The 13,497-nt window shown below is 46.8% G+C and overlaps 1 protein-coding gene across 1 annotated transcript in view; it reads right to left on the bottom strand.

Moving 5' to 3' along the window:
• The window catches only part of CACNA1F (calcium voltage-gated channel subunit alpha1 F), a 1,139,147-nt gene that overhangs the window by 50,715 nt on the left and 1,074,935 nt on the right, over positions 1-13,497 (bottom strand). The window contains exon 45 of the mRNA XM_069209307.1: positions 1,928-2,040. Within this exon, the coding sequence (XP_069065408.1) occupies positions 1,928-2,040 (113 nt within the window). The remainder of the gene's footprint in view (positions 1-1,927; positions 2,041-13,497) is intronic.

The raw sequence follows: 13,497 nt of genomic DNA, 5'->3' as shown, positions 1-13,497 counted from the left end.
AAGGCATGTAACCTGCTCTTTCTCTGTCCTTGAAAGCCTTTTTTGAGATGTCCTCACAGTAGTAGCAGGTGTCAGGACAGCGTGAAGAAGGCAAGCACACCACCCACATAGAGTGTGGGTAAGAAAGTGACATTTTACTACCACAAGAAGGGCATTTGTTGAATAAAGCTGGCATTATATCAGACTGTAAAAAACATTTTCATTCAGAAAGTTTAGTGAAAAGTACCCAGGGTACTTAAAAACGCAGAGTGAAAATGAAATCTTTGAAGATTGAGTTAATTTTTCAGACAAAGGTAAGGAAAACTGAGGAGCTAATGCTCAAGGATCCTCACTGAAGGAGCCGAAAAAAAGAAGTGACCTCACTGTCACCTGTCACCTCACTGTCACCTCAGTCTCACCTCTGGGGCATGGTGGGATACTGGAGGTCCGGGAGGACTTAAAGGCACAGTGCCAGTTTTTCCTATGCTATGTTTTAAATGTAGCCTATTGGGTAACAATGCCTTTGCATTTCATTGCAGTTTCTCTTCAATAAAGGATGTTTTTGCACTTTATGCCTCTCTTTTACTGACTCACACAAACACTTGAGTCTGGTTTGATATTTATTAAATGAAAACGTAACATAAATTAGGCATTAATTATCTTTTAACATAGGCTGCATAGATATGTAGATACATGTATATATGTGTTGAAATTGGAGGTACAATTTTATATCTAAATATACATTTCTCAGACCTTCCACGCCGACTGGAAGTTGAGGGAAGAGCCCTGGTGGAAGACTGACCTTTCCCTCGCTCTGAAGCTGCACTGGTAGGCTGGGTTTGCTGGCAAATTCTCTCTTCTCTCCCTTGAAGGCAAATCTTCTCTCTGTCGCGGAAAGTGTGCCAGGAAAACTTCCTGCAGATGTCACAGGTGTCAGGAAAAATGAGAAGGCAGGCCAATGATACTGACCTCATGGGGGTCTGTTTTGGTCTTTTCCCTGCCACAGCGAAGGCACATCAAATAATAAAGGCATTTTATTTGACAAAATGCTTCAATTCTCTGTCACAAAATAACAGAAAAAGTTTTTTAAAAAGTTGAGCAAAGGTGCTGTCAACAATTTTTTTAAAAAGTTTTTTGAGGAAAAAAAACCTATAAAAGGTTGAGCTCAATGCTTCAGGGTCTTGTCAGCAGGAGCTGTAAAGAAGAACTGAAGCTGCTGCCACCAGCTGGGCATGATGGGATACTGGTGGTCTCTACGTTCTTAAAGGCACAGCTTCTATTTCAGCTGTATAATGACAGCCTATGCGGCTGCTCTTCCTCATCTCTATTATTAAAAAAAGGGTTTGCGAAGGAGATTTCTACTGTTTGCAAAACATCTTAAATTATAGTCATTTTATGTATTGGCCTTTTTCTGCTTTCATAATGAAGAATGTTGCTATTGTAGCCTAGTTATATAGGCTTCATTATCTGTCTCTTCCTCGAATGTCGTTATGGACCGTCTTGAAGAAAGGCAAAAAATCTCCACTTAAGAAGATATATTAAAGAACTGCTCCAGGGTCCCCACTCGTGGGCGGGACTTTTCAGTACTTATGACTATACATGGAAAACCCCTACGAGAGAATCAGAATTTTTCACGCACAGAATCAGCTGTTCACAGGGGCTGCACCTGCTTTCTGCAACTCTCTTCTTGTTGGGCTTTGCACCAAACCTTCTCGCCAGCCCATCAGCCTCCAGATACGACTTTTCAAACTATTTCGGAAATAAGAATGTTCACCAGATGTTTTCAATCTAACATTCTGACTTCTTTAATGTCCTAGATCTCTGTTAATGTTTAATAACGTAAAGGCCCTGATACTACTACGGTACAAGAGCACTGCAGAAACTTTTACATACATAGTACAAAAATCCACACATAAATCGGGATTATCCCTGGATCTGGAGGCTATACCTGGGTGTGGGTACGTGCTGGAGGTGCCTTCTGATGGTAGGTCCCAGGGATGGGGATGTCGTCACAGCTCCCCTGCCTGCGCAGACACTGGATACTGAATGATGGCTTGCGGCCTGCGGAAGAAAGAACATGCATGCTGAGAGATCTCATCCACGCACACGAAGCTGCTATGTAATATGTACAATAACTTGTTTGCCCAGTGCAGAGCTGCCTCCACATTACCAACGTATACTGTACTGATGTTCACAGAGAGCCGGATAGCAGCAAGTCCCCACAGCATTCGGGGTGAAGAGAGTCTGATGTAGTCACTGTCCTAGGTATGTCAATTCTGATGGCTTGGAAGGGGAGACAATGTCATTCCTTCAATGTTGGGTGATGTGATTACATTTGGGCAGCCCTTGCTAAAGCCGGGTGCTGTGCCCAGAATGACTTAAAAGGGGCCAGAGTGCTAAGTCACGACATTTATGATTTTAGCAACACAAAAGGATGATGGACGGAGTAATGAAACTTTTCAAACACTCACCCCCAGTCACAGATCTGTGTTTAATCCATCGGAGTGCATCGTCATTCATTCTGATGATGCAATTGTCTTGGGGCTACTGGTCATATTCCAGCGATTTATATATATTCTGCAGGCCACAGCCAGTAGGTAGTTACATTATAATTGGGACCTAATTCCCACAAAGGGTTTTTTTGTTTTGCTAATTATGGCACAGTTTGACAAAGCTTCACATAACTAGTTGGCTACTCACTTCAGCTGCTGTTTCAAACGTTTCGGGGTGATTCGTCAAGCGGGGGCTGAGAAAAAGGTGGGGGTCCCAAAACATGGTTTCCCCATGCAATTTCCCATAAGGATTTTTTAAATGACTACAGCCTGAACTGCTGAATGGAATGACACCAAATTTAGAGCGAGGCTAAATCTTGGTCCAGAAAGATCTCTTCTTGTGATCTGATGTAAATCCATTAAGTAGTTTTGCAAATATTAAAGGAAAATTAAACATTGATATCTAGGGACGCAGAGGGTCCGCAGATCCAGACATCTCAAAATGAGATCTTGTTTGCCACCACTTCAACTAGGAAAAAAAGAAAACAAAAAAGCAGAAGGGGCTGGGTATGAATGCCCTGACCCCCTAGGCCTGGTGGTGGGGCCCCTCAGGGATCCCGCTGGGGCCCAAAAACATGTTTTTAAAAATGTTTCCTGCAAACTTCCAGAGTATCTGCGAACCCACGTCAAACATTTTTTTTTAAAACAAGCGCAGTCTCCCACGGTTGTTTTTTAGTTTTACGCCCCAGGGAGATTTTTTTTTTATTATAGAGGGGAGGGAGGCACATGTGGTCCCCCTCCCTAGGCCGATTACGGCACCGGGGACTACCAACCCCCATGGCCCAGCTGACAGTAAAAAATGGGAGGGGGCTACCTCCCTGTCCAATTTTGGCCACGGGGTCCCCATCCCCTGGCCGATATAGAGAATAGGGAGGGGAGCCACATGGCTCCACTTCCGGACCAATTTCAGCCCCAGAGACCCCATCCCTCAGGGCCCAGCCATTAAACAAATGAGGAAGGTGGGCCCAGACGTGCAATGAAAAGGAAGTGGGCCTGCGTGGCCCCCTCCCAGAGCCATTAATGGCCCTGGGGAACCCATTCCCCTGGCCGTGCTCCTGCTATTTCCAGGGGTGCCCACCCATGGGATACAGTAGTTCCTCCTCCCGAACTAGTGTTGGCAGGGAAACCTCTGTCTGCTCTTGCTTGGCGGGAGCAATTTAAAGCTCCTGGCAAGCAAAACAAACAGTCCGCTCCCAGCAGGTGGGAGCAGAAAAAATGCAGACTTTTCATCTGTTTCCCTGCCCGCTGTGAGGCGGTTAGGGAAACAGATGAAAAAATTGCTCCCACACGCAGGGTTTGGGTGCCTGCAGGGGGTTGGCTGCAGGCTTTGCCCTGCGACTGACACCATGCCATGCACAGCCAAAGGCTGTGCGTGTCGCGGGCTATGTGACTGCAGGGGGTGGCCGCAAGGCCTGGGTGCAGGCCAGGTCCTGTGGCTGACAGCATGCAGCTGTGCACGGTGCGGGCAGGGTGCCTGTGGGGGGTTCGGTGCAGGGCCTGGTTGAAGGCTGTGCATGGCAGGGGTTGGATTAAAGTAAGGTAAGTAAATATTACTTAACATTAAAAAACCCTAGAAATTCACTGAAAAAAAACAAAGGTTACAGGGACATTATAGTTAGGATAAAGAATTGAAAAAACCTTAGAAATTCACTAAAAACTAAAGGTAACAGGGGCATTGTAGTTGGGTTCAGACTTTACACACACAAACCATAGAAGTTCAACACTTATAGTTATACTTATCTCAAGAAACTTTAACTCATTCCCTAAGGTAACTATAACTCGTGCCCTCGCCATGCACTGCCACTTACCCCATATTTTACATCAGTCCTCACATCTTCTATGACATCATTGATAATATCACTGCAACATATGCAATAAAATTATTGATGAGAAAATGTTGCACGGCGGGGCACAAGTTATAGTAACCTTAGGGCAATACGTTTTCCTAAGTATAACTAAGCTTTAATCTTTGCTCATAGAATATATATATATATATATATATATATGGCATGTGTGGTAAGTGATGAAGGTAATAGCTGTTTCCATCCATTATGTTGCCGCCCTCCCCAACTCCGATGATTCCCCGTCCCCTCCAACCTCCTGTCTGCCACAAAAATATTAAAGAAAGCCAAAAAGGACTTGCATACCCAAGAGCTATTTGGCTTTGTCAATTCTTTTTTAGATATATTGCAGAGCAGCGCAGGCTGCTATGGAACACGACTTAAGAGAAAAAACAGTGTTATAATGCAGTCAATGTTGGCTGCGTTATCACAGTTTTTTCCCCTTTACTTTAGGGCCGCAATTCTATGCAACATGTCTAATAAAACATTGACAAAGCAAATGGATCTTGCATATGCAAAACCTATTGGCTTTGTCAATGCTTGTTACCGTAGCAATGAATGCGTCTGCAGGTTCAAACTGGGCAGCAAGTGGCCTCCATTAGCAAATTAGGTAGCTAAAAAAAAGTGGCCCAGATTTGCAAATTAAGGCAGTTTTGAACTTGTAAAGACATGCTGTAGAAGTGTTTTACAGGGTATGGGAGGCTGCATGCATTTGTGTTTACTCTAGGCAGTACGTGTGATGATATCAGGGAAATCAACAATAAAAACCGTCCCACCAGACCATAAAACAGACCACAAACACTTAAAAAAAGCCTGTGAGACCACCCTGATTGCCCTACATACCAGTGAACCTCCGACTGGTTCTGCAGCCTTTTCACATGTTAATTCCTTTAAACCATTGTCAAGTCCTTTCAAGCAGATAGATAGAGCAAAAGGGCTTGTAAAGGTGTTATGTACATTAGCATATACCTATAAGAGCTGCCTTGCCACACTACCAGTCTGAGAGGCCCCAGAAGAATACTTATCAACTGGATTCCCTTCTGCACTGCGCACAGGAGCAGAACACTTCCTTCCTCGCTGCTGCTGCTGAAGAAGTCTCTTGGTGTCTATAATGTAATGTGCGCTCGTGCAGAGGTGCTGGGTGCTGTGAGAGTGTAGGGTGCACCCTAACCTCTACAGATATGCTGCAACCAGTGCCATCACCGGGGTGACCACCTGAGGGGAGCTGGTGAGACCAAAGGGGAGTACAGTGAACTGATAATGCTCTTGGCTACTGAGAACCGCAGGTAGGATGGGAATATGAAGCAGGCATTCAACAGGTCCAGCGCTAACATCCAGTCTCCAGGGTCAAGGGCAGAGAGTACCTTAGCCAAAGTGGGCATGCTGAATTCTTCCTTTTTCAGGAAGTAGTTGAGAGGTCGTAACTCCACAACAGGACGGAGGCCTCCATCCTTTCCCGGTATGCGCAAGTAGCAGGAATAGCAACCACAACCTACGTCTGAAGCCGGAGCCCTGTCAATGCTCCTTTGGGCAGAAGGGCCAGTAGTTCCTTTCCCAGCAGGGAGAGGTGGTCCTCTGTCAGGTGACTGCTGGACAGTGGCAAGGGCAGCAGGGTCTGTTGGAATAGTAGGGCGTAGCTTCCCTGGACAATAAGAAGCACCCATTTGTCGGAAGTGATTTCCTGACGTTTGGGCTGATGATGGCGTAATCTGCCCCCAGCCTGGTGCCCATGATGGTAGAAGGGCAAACTAAAGAGGCTTTGAGGTTGGGCCTGCTGGAGTGAGAGACTTATTGGGTGGACCTCTGGCTCTGGTTCCCGCAAGGCTTGTGGAGCCGTATCCCTGGCCACAAAACAACTGTGATGCCTGCTGGCCATGGTGGCTTGGGGGAAAACGGATATGGCTGATAGCCCCTACCACAGCCATGAAAGGGGCAGAAGGCGGAATATAGCTGTCATGGGGCCATGGTGAGCCCCAACGACTTAGCACTGGCCCCACTGTCTTTGAAACGTTCAAGCACAGTATACACCTTTTATCGACAAAAAGCCGAGTCCCCTCAAAGGGCATATCCATAAGGAATGCCTGGACATACCCCAAAAAGTCAGTAGGCAGCACTTGTGCAACCATGTTCCATACAGAATGGGAATAACGGCCCAATAAGCATGCAGTGTTAATGGATCACAGTGCCAGACTGATGGAAGAGAACATTTTTCATTTTAAGAGATTTGCTGGGGCATGTGCATTCCAGCCTTAGGCCTGGCCCTTTCCCCTAGTTACATGCTCTATTTTCATGTATTGATCTTAATTCCTTTTAGCAGGGATGTTTTAGTTTATTAATAAGCTGCAATTCTGTTAATGTGTTTATTGCTTTTAGTGCATGACATTTAACAATGTACCTCTGTTCAAGGATGCCCAATGTGGTACATGAAGTTGTATCTAGATATTTCCACCACAAGAGTGCGTAGATAGCTTTGGCATTTAAGCACATGATCATGTCAGGTCTATTTCTAAGAAGTCTTCAAGTTTCTTATAAAACAACACACAGGCTAGAAGAAGATAGAGAGGTAATTCCAGCCAGGATGCCATCTTTTGTCGAATGGCATTTCATTGCTATGTTTCCGACCTCAGCCCTGTCTCTGCAGCCATCCAAGGAGACGGAGGGAGGACCCCTGCTTTCAGGTACGGGGAGCAGGTGTTCCTTTCATGGAGTATGGGCAGATTTGGGCTAACACAGCTATGCTCTTGCTAGAAGCCAGGTGTTAGGTGGGATTTTTCTGCATATGTTATTCCAATTTGCTTGGTTTGTTTATTTCTTTTCACTGATCGTAACAATCCTAATCGTATTTTATCTAATCTTCCTAGTAACTGCAGCTCATATATTTTATTGTAGATTGCAGTCTTTTCAATAAACGCACTGAAAACTTTTCTGCATCTCTTCCTTTTGCCTACGTGTGCATAATACTTTGCCAACGAGAGAAAGGGGTGAAATTTGTCGACCACGATTTCCCTGTGAAGTTACTGAGTGTCATGCCTCAGGCTGCCACAAATCACCTTTACTTTCTAGGTTTGGGTGAAGTACTGCTAGCTAGCCACAAGGGTTAGGCCGACAGCTACCAGACGGTGTGGGAATGACTCCGTCACCCAAAAGAGGTGGCTCTGCCGCCCGATTCCAGCAGTCCTGTTCGAGTAACAAGAGCCGTACAACAAAATCCTCTCTCTAAAGATATCCATCCTCTTGGATTCTCTATCTGGTGGAATGGTAGGGAACGCACCAGGATTTATCCTTGAAGTTGAGGCATGGCCCACCAGGCTCTCAGGAGTGGGGTGCTGGATGAGGAAGGCTGGCTTCCTCGAGCATGGGGTGGCGGTAGAGGGAGATAGTCCAATAACAGCCTGTGAAGGGCTTGGCCCAGTCCCCGAGAAGGACATCAGTGACAGCTTCATTAAAGGAGACTAGCGGTTCTCACAAGCTGAAGCACCTACATCAAGACACTGGTCTTGACCATAACGGTGGGCAGCTGAAGGCCCAGGACCTCAGCGGCCCTCTAGACTACCATCACAAAGGAAGCTCCTTCCCCCAAAGCCACTGTAGGAGAAGAGAGGAGTGGTTATTCAAAAAAATGATGGCCTCATCTTGGTTCCCCAGAAGGAATATTAAATATGTTTATTTTAGACCCTCACACATCCCATTGGTGCCATGCTTCTTTATTGGGTCGCACCTTGGAGCGAGCATGTTTGTGAACACCATTAAGATCTATAACCTCCTACATGTCTTGGTTTGGGATAAGGAACGTAGGAAAGTCACTCTTTTTGGCATGGTAATCTCCACTTTTTGCACAATACTGCTGCACATCTGTAAGCCCCTAGTATATGGCACTAAGGTACCCAGGGCATTGGTACACCAGTGGACCCCAGCGGGCTGCAGCATGTATTGTGCCACCCACGGGAGACCATGCAAACTGTGTCTGCAGAACTACTACTGCAGCCTGCCCGAAAAGGCGCACGCACCCTTTCACTCCAGGTCACCCAAAAGAGGTGGCGCTCCCGCCCGAATCCAGCAGGCCCTTTCTGCCCAAAGGGCAGGGTGCAGGTCCCTGTGTGTGAGGGCACCCCTGCAAGAGTAGAGGTGCCCCTAGGACTTTCAGTTCTATTGCACTGGACTTGGAAAGTGTGGGGAAGCCATTTTACCTGAGTACTGGCCACAGGTCAATGCCCCTGGTCCAGCTACATAATGGTAACTCTGAACCTAGGAACGTTTGGTATCAAACATGTTGGACTCATACCCCAATACCAATGCCAGTACTGGTGGTATGATTCCATGCACACTGGGGGTTCCTTAGAGGACCCCCAAGTATAGCTCCTACTAGTCTTTCAAGGTTTTTGGGCAGCCCACACTGCTGCAGCCCCTCAGACAGGTTTCCGCCCTCCTGCTGCTTGACCAGCTCAGAGGGAACAAACGATTTCCCGTGGGAGAGGGAGGTAACACCCTCTCCCTTGGAAATAGGTGTTACAAGGCTTGAGAGGAGCAGCTTCCCAATGCCACCGTTTTGCTTTGAAGGGCACATTCGGTGCCCTCCTTGCATAAACCAGTTTGCACCATCCCAGGGACCCCTGGACCCTGCTCCCGTGCAAAACTAGACAATGAAAAGGGGAATGACCACTCCTCTGATCATCACCACCCCAGGGGTGGTGCTCAGAGCTCCTCCAGTGGCCTCTTGATTCTGCCATCTTGCAAACAAGATGTGTAGACGCCCCTGGGAGCATCTATGTGGACAGGTCAGACATAGGACATCGGTGACCCCTTCTGATAAGTGGTCACCGTGCAGAGTGACCAAACCCCCTTTTACGGCTATTTAGGGGGGATCCCTTGCAGGTGGGTCCCCAGATTCAGCGTGCAAGACTCCACCAGAACTCCTTTGCATCGACCTCTTCTGCTCCTGGGCACCAGAACCGCAACTGGACACTTCAGGAAACAACAAGACTACAACTCCTGAGGTGACCTCACCTTGCAACATTGTTTCCCTGGCTCCTTCCAGCAACTGCAACATTTCCACGGCTGTGCATCCTCTGGGGTTGGCAAGATTTCAGCTGCACCTGGAAGCAAGAAGGAATCTCTCTTGGAGTGAAGGAGTCACTTCCCTGCATCTGCAGGCACCTAAGGCAACGACGTACGGCTGTGTGGATCTGCTCTCCTCTGGAACTGCGTGGATTCTGCACCACAGATGGTGGTCCGGAGTGGTCCTCTTGGCCCTCTCTGCCCATGTTGGGAGATGGAGAGCCCTTGCCTCTCATGCAGAGTGGTACCCCTATGCACAGCGACTCTTGCAGCAACTAAGACTTGTCTCCTGCTCCAAGGGATCTTTAGGCTCCAAGTAACCCCGGCTTCTCTGCTGCTCCAGCGACTTGGGACTCCTCTCCAGGTGTGCTGACTGGGTCTCACTGCAACTTACTCTGCCTGCTGCCAGTAGGTTGACTGCTTCTGCTGGCTCACCCGACTCCTGAGGGTCAGCCCAGACTCCCCCCCAAGGGTCAAGTCCCCAGGACCTGCTTGTCCTCTTCAGCCTTGCAAATCCTCTGCTTCCCTTGTCTGCATTTGTCAAGACTTGTTGGTGGTCCTCCTGACTACTGGCTGCTCTGTAACCCGACAACTGGTGTTGGACATCATGTGCACCACTCCGGGCACTCCTCTGCAGCTCCTGGACTCCGCAGCTGGTCTTCATCCTCCTTCACTGACACAAATCTCCACCCACAGAACGGAGGACAGTGGCTCCTGCCCTAGATGGACACTCCATTGTGGACTGGACTCTGTCCCCTTCTTTTACAGGTCCTATTCTTCCCGAATCCACCTTTGGGTTCCTCTGACCTAGTCCTGTTCTAGCAAAGTTCCTTTTCTAAGTCCCCTTGTTAGCCTACTAGAAAACCAGGTAACTTGCCTCTGCTGTCCTGGTTGCTGGGGGTCATCTAAGTACTCACCTCTTGGGGTTCCGAGTTTTCCCAGGTCCCGACTAACTACTCCGCATCCTTGGTTGGGGGACCATCTTCGCATTCCACTATTTGAGTGTATGGTTTGGCCCTCCCCTAGGGCCCTAGCTATTGTGTACTTACCTCCAGTTGGGGGACAGCCTATAAGTAATCTAGTTTAGTGTTACCATAATAAAGTACCTTTTTTGACAACACTCTGCGGGTCCTTTCACATTTGATTAGTTACTGTGTGATTACTGTGTGACTATGGTGGTATTGCATGAGCTTTGCATGTCTCCTAGATAAGCCTTGGCTGCTCATCCACAGGTGCCGCTAGAGATCCTGGCTTCTGGACATTGGATACACTTCACTGAGAGGAGATACCGGGACCTGGTATAAGGTGTAAGTAGCATAGGTACCCACCAAACACCAGGCCAGCTTCCTCCAGTACCCATTTGTCTGACGTTATCGCTGACCACTGAAGGATGTGGCAACTTATGCGGCCTTCAATCTTTGATACAAAAGTGGGGTAGAGAGCTGGTATCAATGTGTGGTCATTGTTTTCTGCCTGTTTCTTTGCCACAGGTTTAAAGCCTTCCTCTTGTAGGGTGCCTGGAGGCAGCTGTTGGTGGTAACCTATATTGCTGTTGCTGTCGTCCATACTCTGGTCGAAAGCCTGTTTGGCCTGCTTCATATTGTTGTCTATATGGTTAGTATCCACCGCGAAAGGAATAAGTTCCTCTGCCTCTAGCCACTCGAAAGGGTTGTTTTTTTAACTGCAATGTGCCCAGAGATCTGGCTGTGTCCGTGTCTATCATATCTGCCTAGAATGGCTAAAGAATATGCAGCTTTTACTGTTATTGCTGCAACAGAGGAGAACGTTTTGCCAATATTATCGAGACAACGTCCCTCTCTATCTGGCAGGGAGGATATTGGCACAGAGGGATTCTTGGAGTGGCGTTGTGCCGCCGGAGACACCACGTAATCCGGCTTAGGATGTCCTATTAAGCAAGTTGAAGAATCCACTGTGGCTTTATATTTTTCTCTAACCATGGTATTTGAGAAGGTATTGTAGCTGGATTCTTCATCGCTTTTAGGCCTTCCTGCCATATAAAATCTACGATACGAATGGCTCTCACTGACTTTTTTGCTGGCTCCTGAAAGTCATAGAGGAAACAGTCTCCCTCCCTAGATAAAATGAGTAACGAAGCGTTTAGCTGCTCTCTCCATTAGGTTATGGACCCACCTATATCTTCCGGTGGAGAATCTACAGGTCCTGCGAAAGGTGGCGATGGAGTAGGTATTAGGTATTCATCCCACTCGCTAGCAGTAGTATCTATTAATTCTCCTTCTTCTCTTTCTTCATCTGTGGTTTTTGGGTCATCCTGAGGTGGTTGGTCGAAAGGCATAGCAACATCTGGTCTGAGTGGACCTTCCGGATGGACAGGGACAGTTCTCTATGGTACTGCTTCCTGTTCATAAATTTGTGGAACCAGTGTTGCCGGTACTGAGGGTGGAAATCTTCTATAGTAATCGTCCAACATATTTTGAAGATTCATTACAAATGACATTGGCATAGTTAGGGAGGAGTCTATATTGCCGTACTCAGAATGCAGGGGATCTAGCTGGTCTCTTGCAGAGTAGTAGTTGTCCTGGTAGCGATCGTCATCATCTAGATCTTGACACTTGACATTGAGCTGCGATGGACTGCTAGCTACCCCAAACATGCCTTCATCCTGAGAATATACATAATCCTCGTCGTCTAAAAGGTGTTGAGGAGGGTATGGCAACACCTTGCTTGGAGAAATATGCACTGGCAAAATTGCAGAGGATTTTCTCCTCACTGTTATCAATGACAGCGGCAAAAATGTTGTTTTGTCAGTGTTTGTCGTCGACGGGTCAGTCGTTGATGGGTCGCTTGTCGACGGATCTTTTGTTGCTGTGTCCTTCGTCGACTGGTACCTCGTTGACGGGTCCCCTGCAGCACCTCTTTTCCTCCAAAAGGTCCTTTGTCGATGGGTCCCTCGTCGACAGGTCTGTCATCGACGGATTCTTCGTTATTGTGTTTCTCGTCAACATGTCCCTCGTAGACAAGTACCTTGTCAATGGGTGTGTTGTCGCCGCCAAATGGGTATTCGTCAATGGTGTCTTTTTGCATATTCTAGCTATTATAATCATAGTCGATGACAATGGCAACGATGTGACAATCATAGGAGACACCGCTGCGGTAAACTTTGACATAATTGTCGTCGTTATTGTAGACACGATTATCGATGCATGTGTCATCAACGTTTTTTCATCAATGAGGATTTTATTTTTGCAGTAAACGGTAAAGACAGTGAAGCACTTTTTGGGGGTGCTTTCTTCACCGATGGAGTTGTAGGCTCTGAGTGAACCTTTTTTAAAGCTTTTGAATTATTTTCTGTTGATGAAGCATAGCTTTCCTGGCCTTTCTGTTGGTCCAGTGAAAGTGCTTGGTGTTTTTAAGTACTTTCTTAGGTGGTTCTGATGAAAGCTTCTCTTTACTTTTATGCCTTTTAAGAGACTGGGAGACCTGTGAGGAGGCCTCACTTTCATTAGAAGGGCATTCCATTGCTTTTTGCCTCTGCAGGCATAGTAAAAGTCTCCCTTCTCTGTTCTGTCTTTAAGAGTCTTATGAGTAAAGTACAACATATTTTGCAATCTCTCACCTTATGATCCAGATGTAGACAGTATATACACTTCTTGTGTGGGTCATCAATATGAAGTCTTTTCTTCCCATAAGTGTCATAAATTCTGAAAAGTCCTTTTTTAGTTTGTTGGGACATCATGTTGAATGAAAACTCACATATATTTTGCTGAAATTTTCACGGGATACAATGTATCTTTCTCCCACATGTTGACAGCACTCAACTTGTGGGAGAACAATAAATTGTATAGAGCAGGCAGCACAGTTCCCCTTTTAAGTGAAGGTTCTCTCTCATGAGTGCTAGTTGTATTGTGCAGATTAATTCTGCTTGCTTGCAGCATTAAAGTTGTTCATTCCATTGGTGGGTAGGAGTTATGTCCCTCGTCTACCTATGCTCAATAGCCCTTTTGGGGGCATCAATCTGCATTACTGGTGGTTGCCCCGTCCACTCTGTCCTGGTGAAGACCCCTGCCATAGGTTTTGAATAACCAGATCTT

The sequence above is a fragment of the Pleurodeles waltl genome, chromosome 10, assembly GCF_031143425.1.
Source record: "Pleurodeles waltl isolate 20211129_DDA chromosome 10, aPleWal1.hap1.20221129, whole genome shotgun sequence".
Taxonomy (NCBI): Eukaryota; Metazoa; Chordata; class Amphibia; order Caudata; family Salamandridae; genus Pleurodeles; species Pleurodeles waltl.
This window is presented reverse-complemented; position numbering and strand designations above follow the sequence as displayed.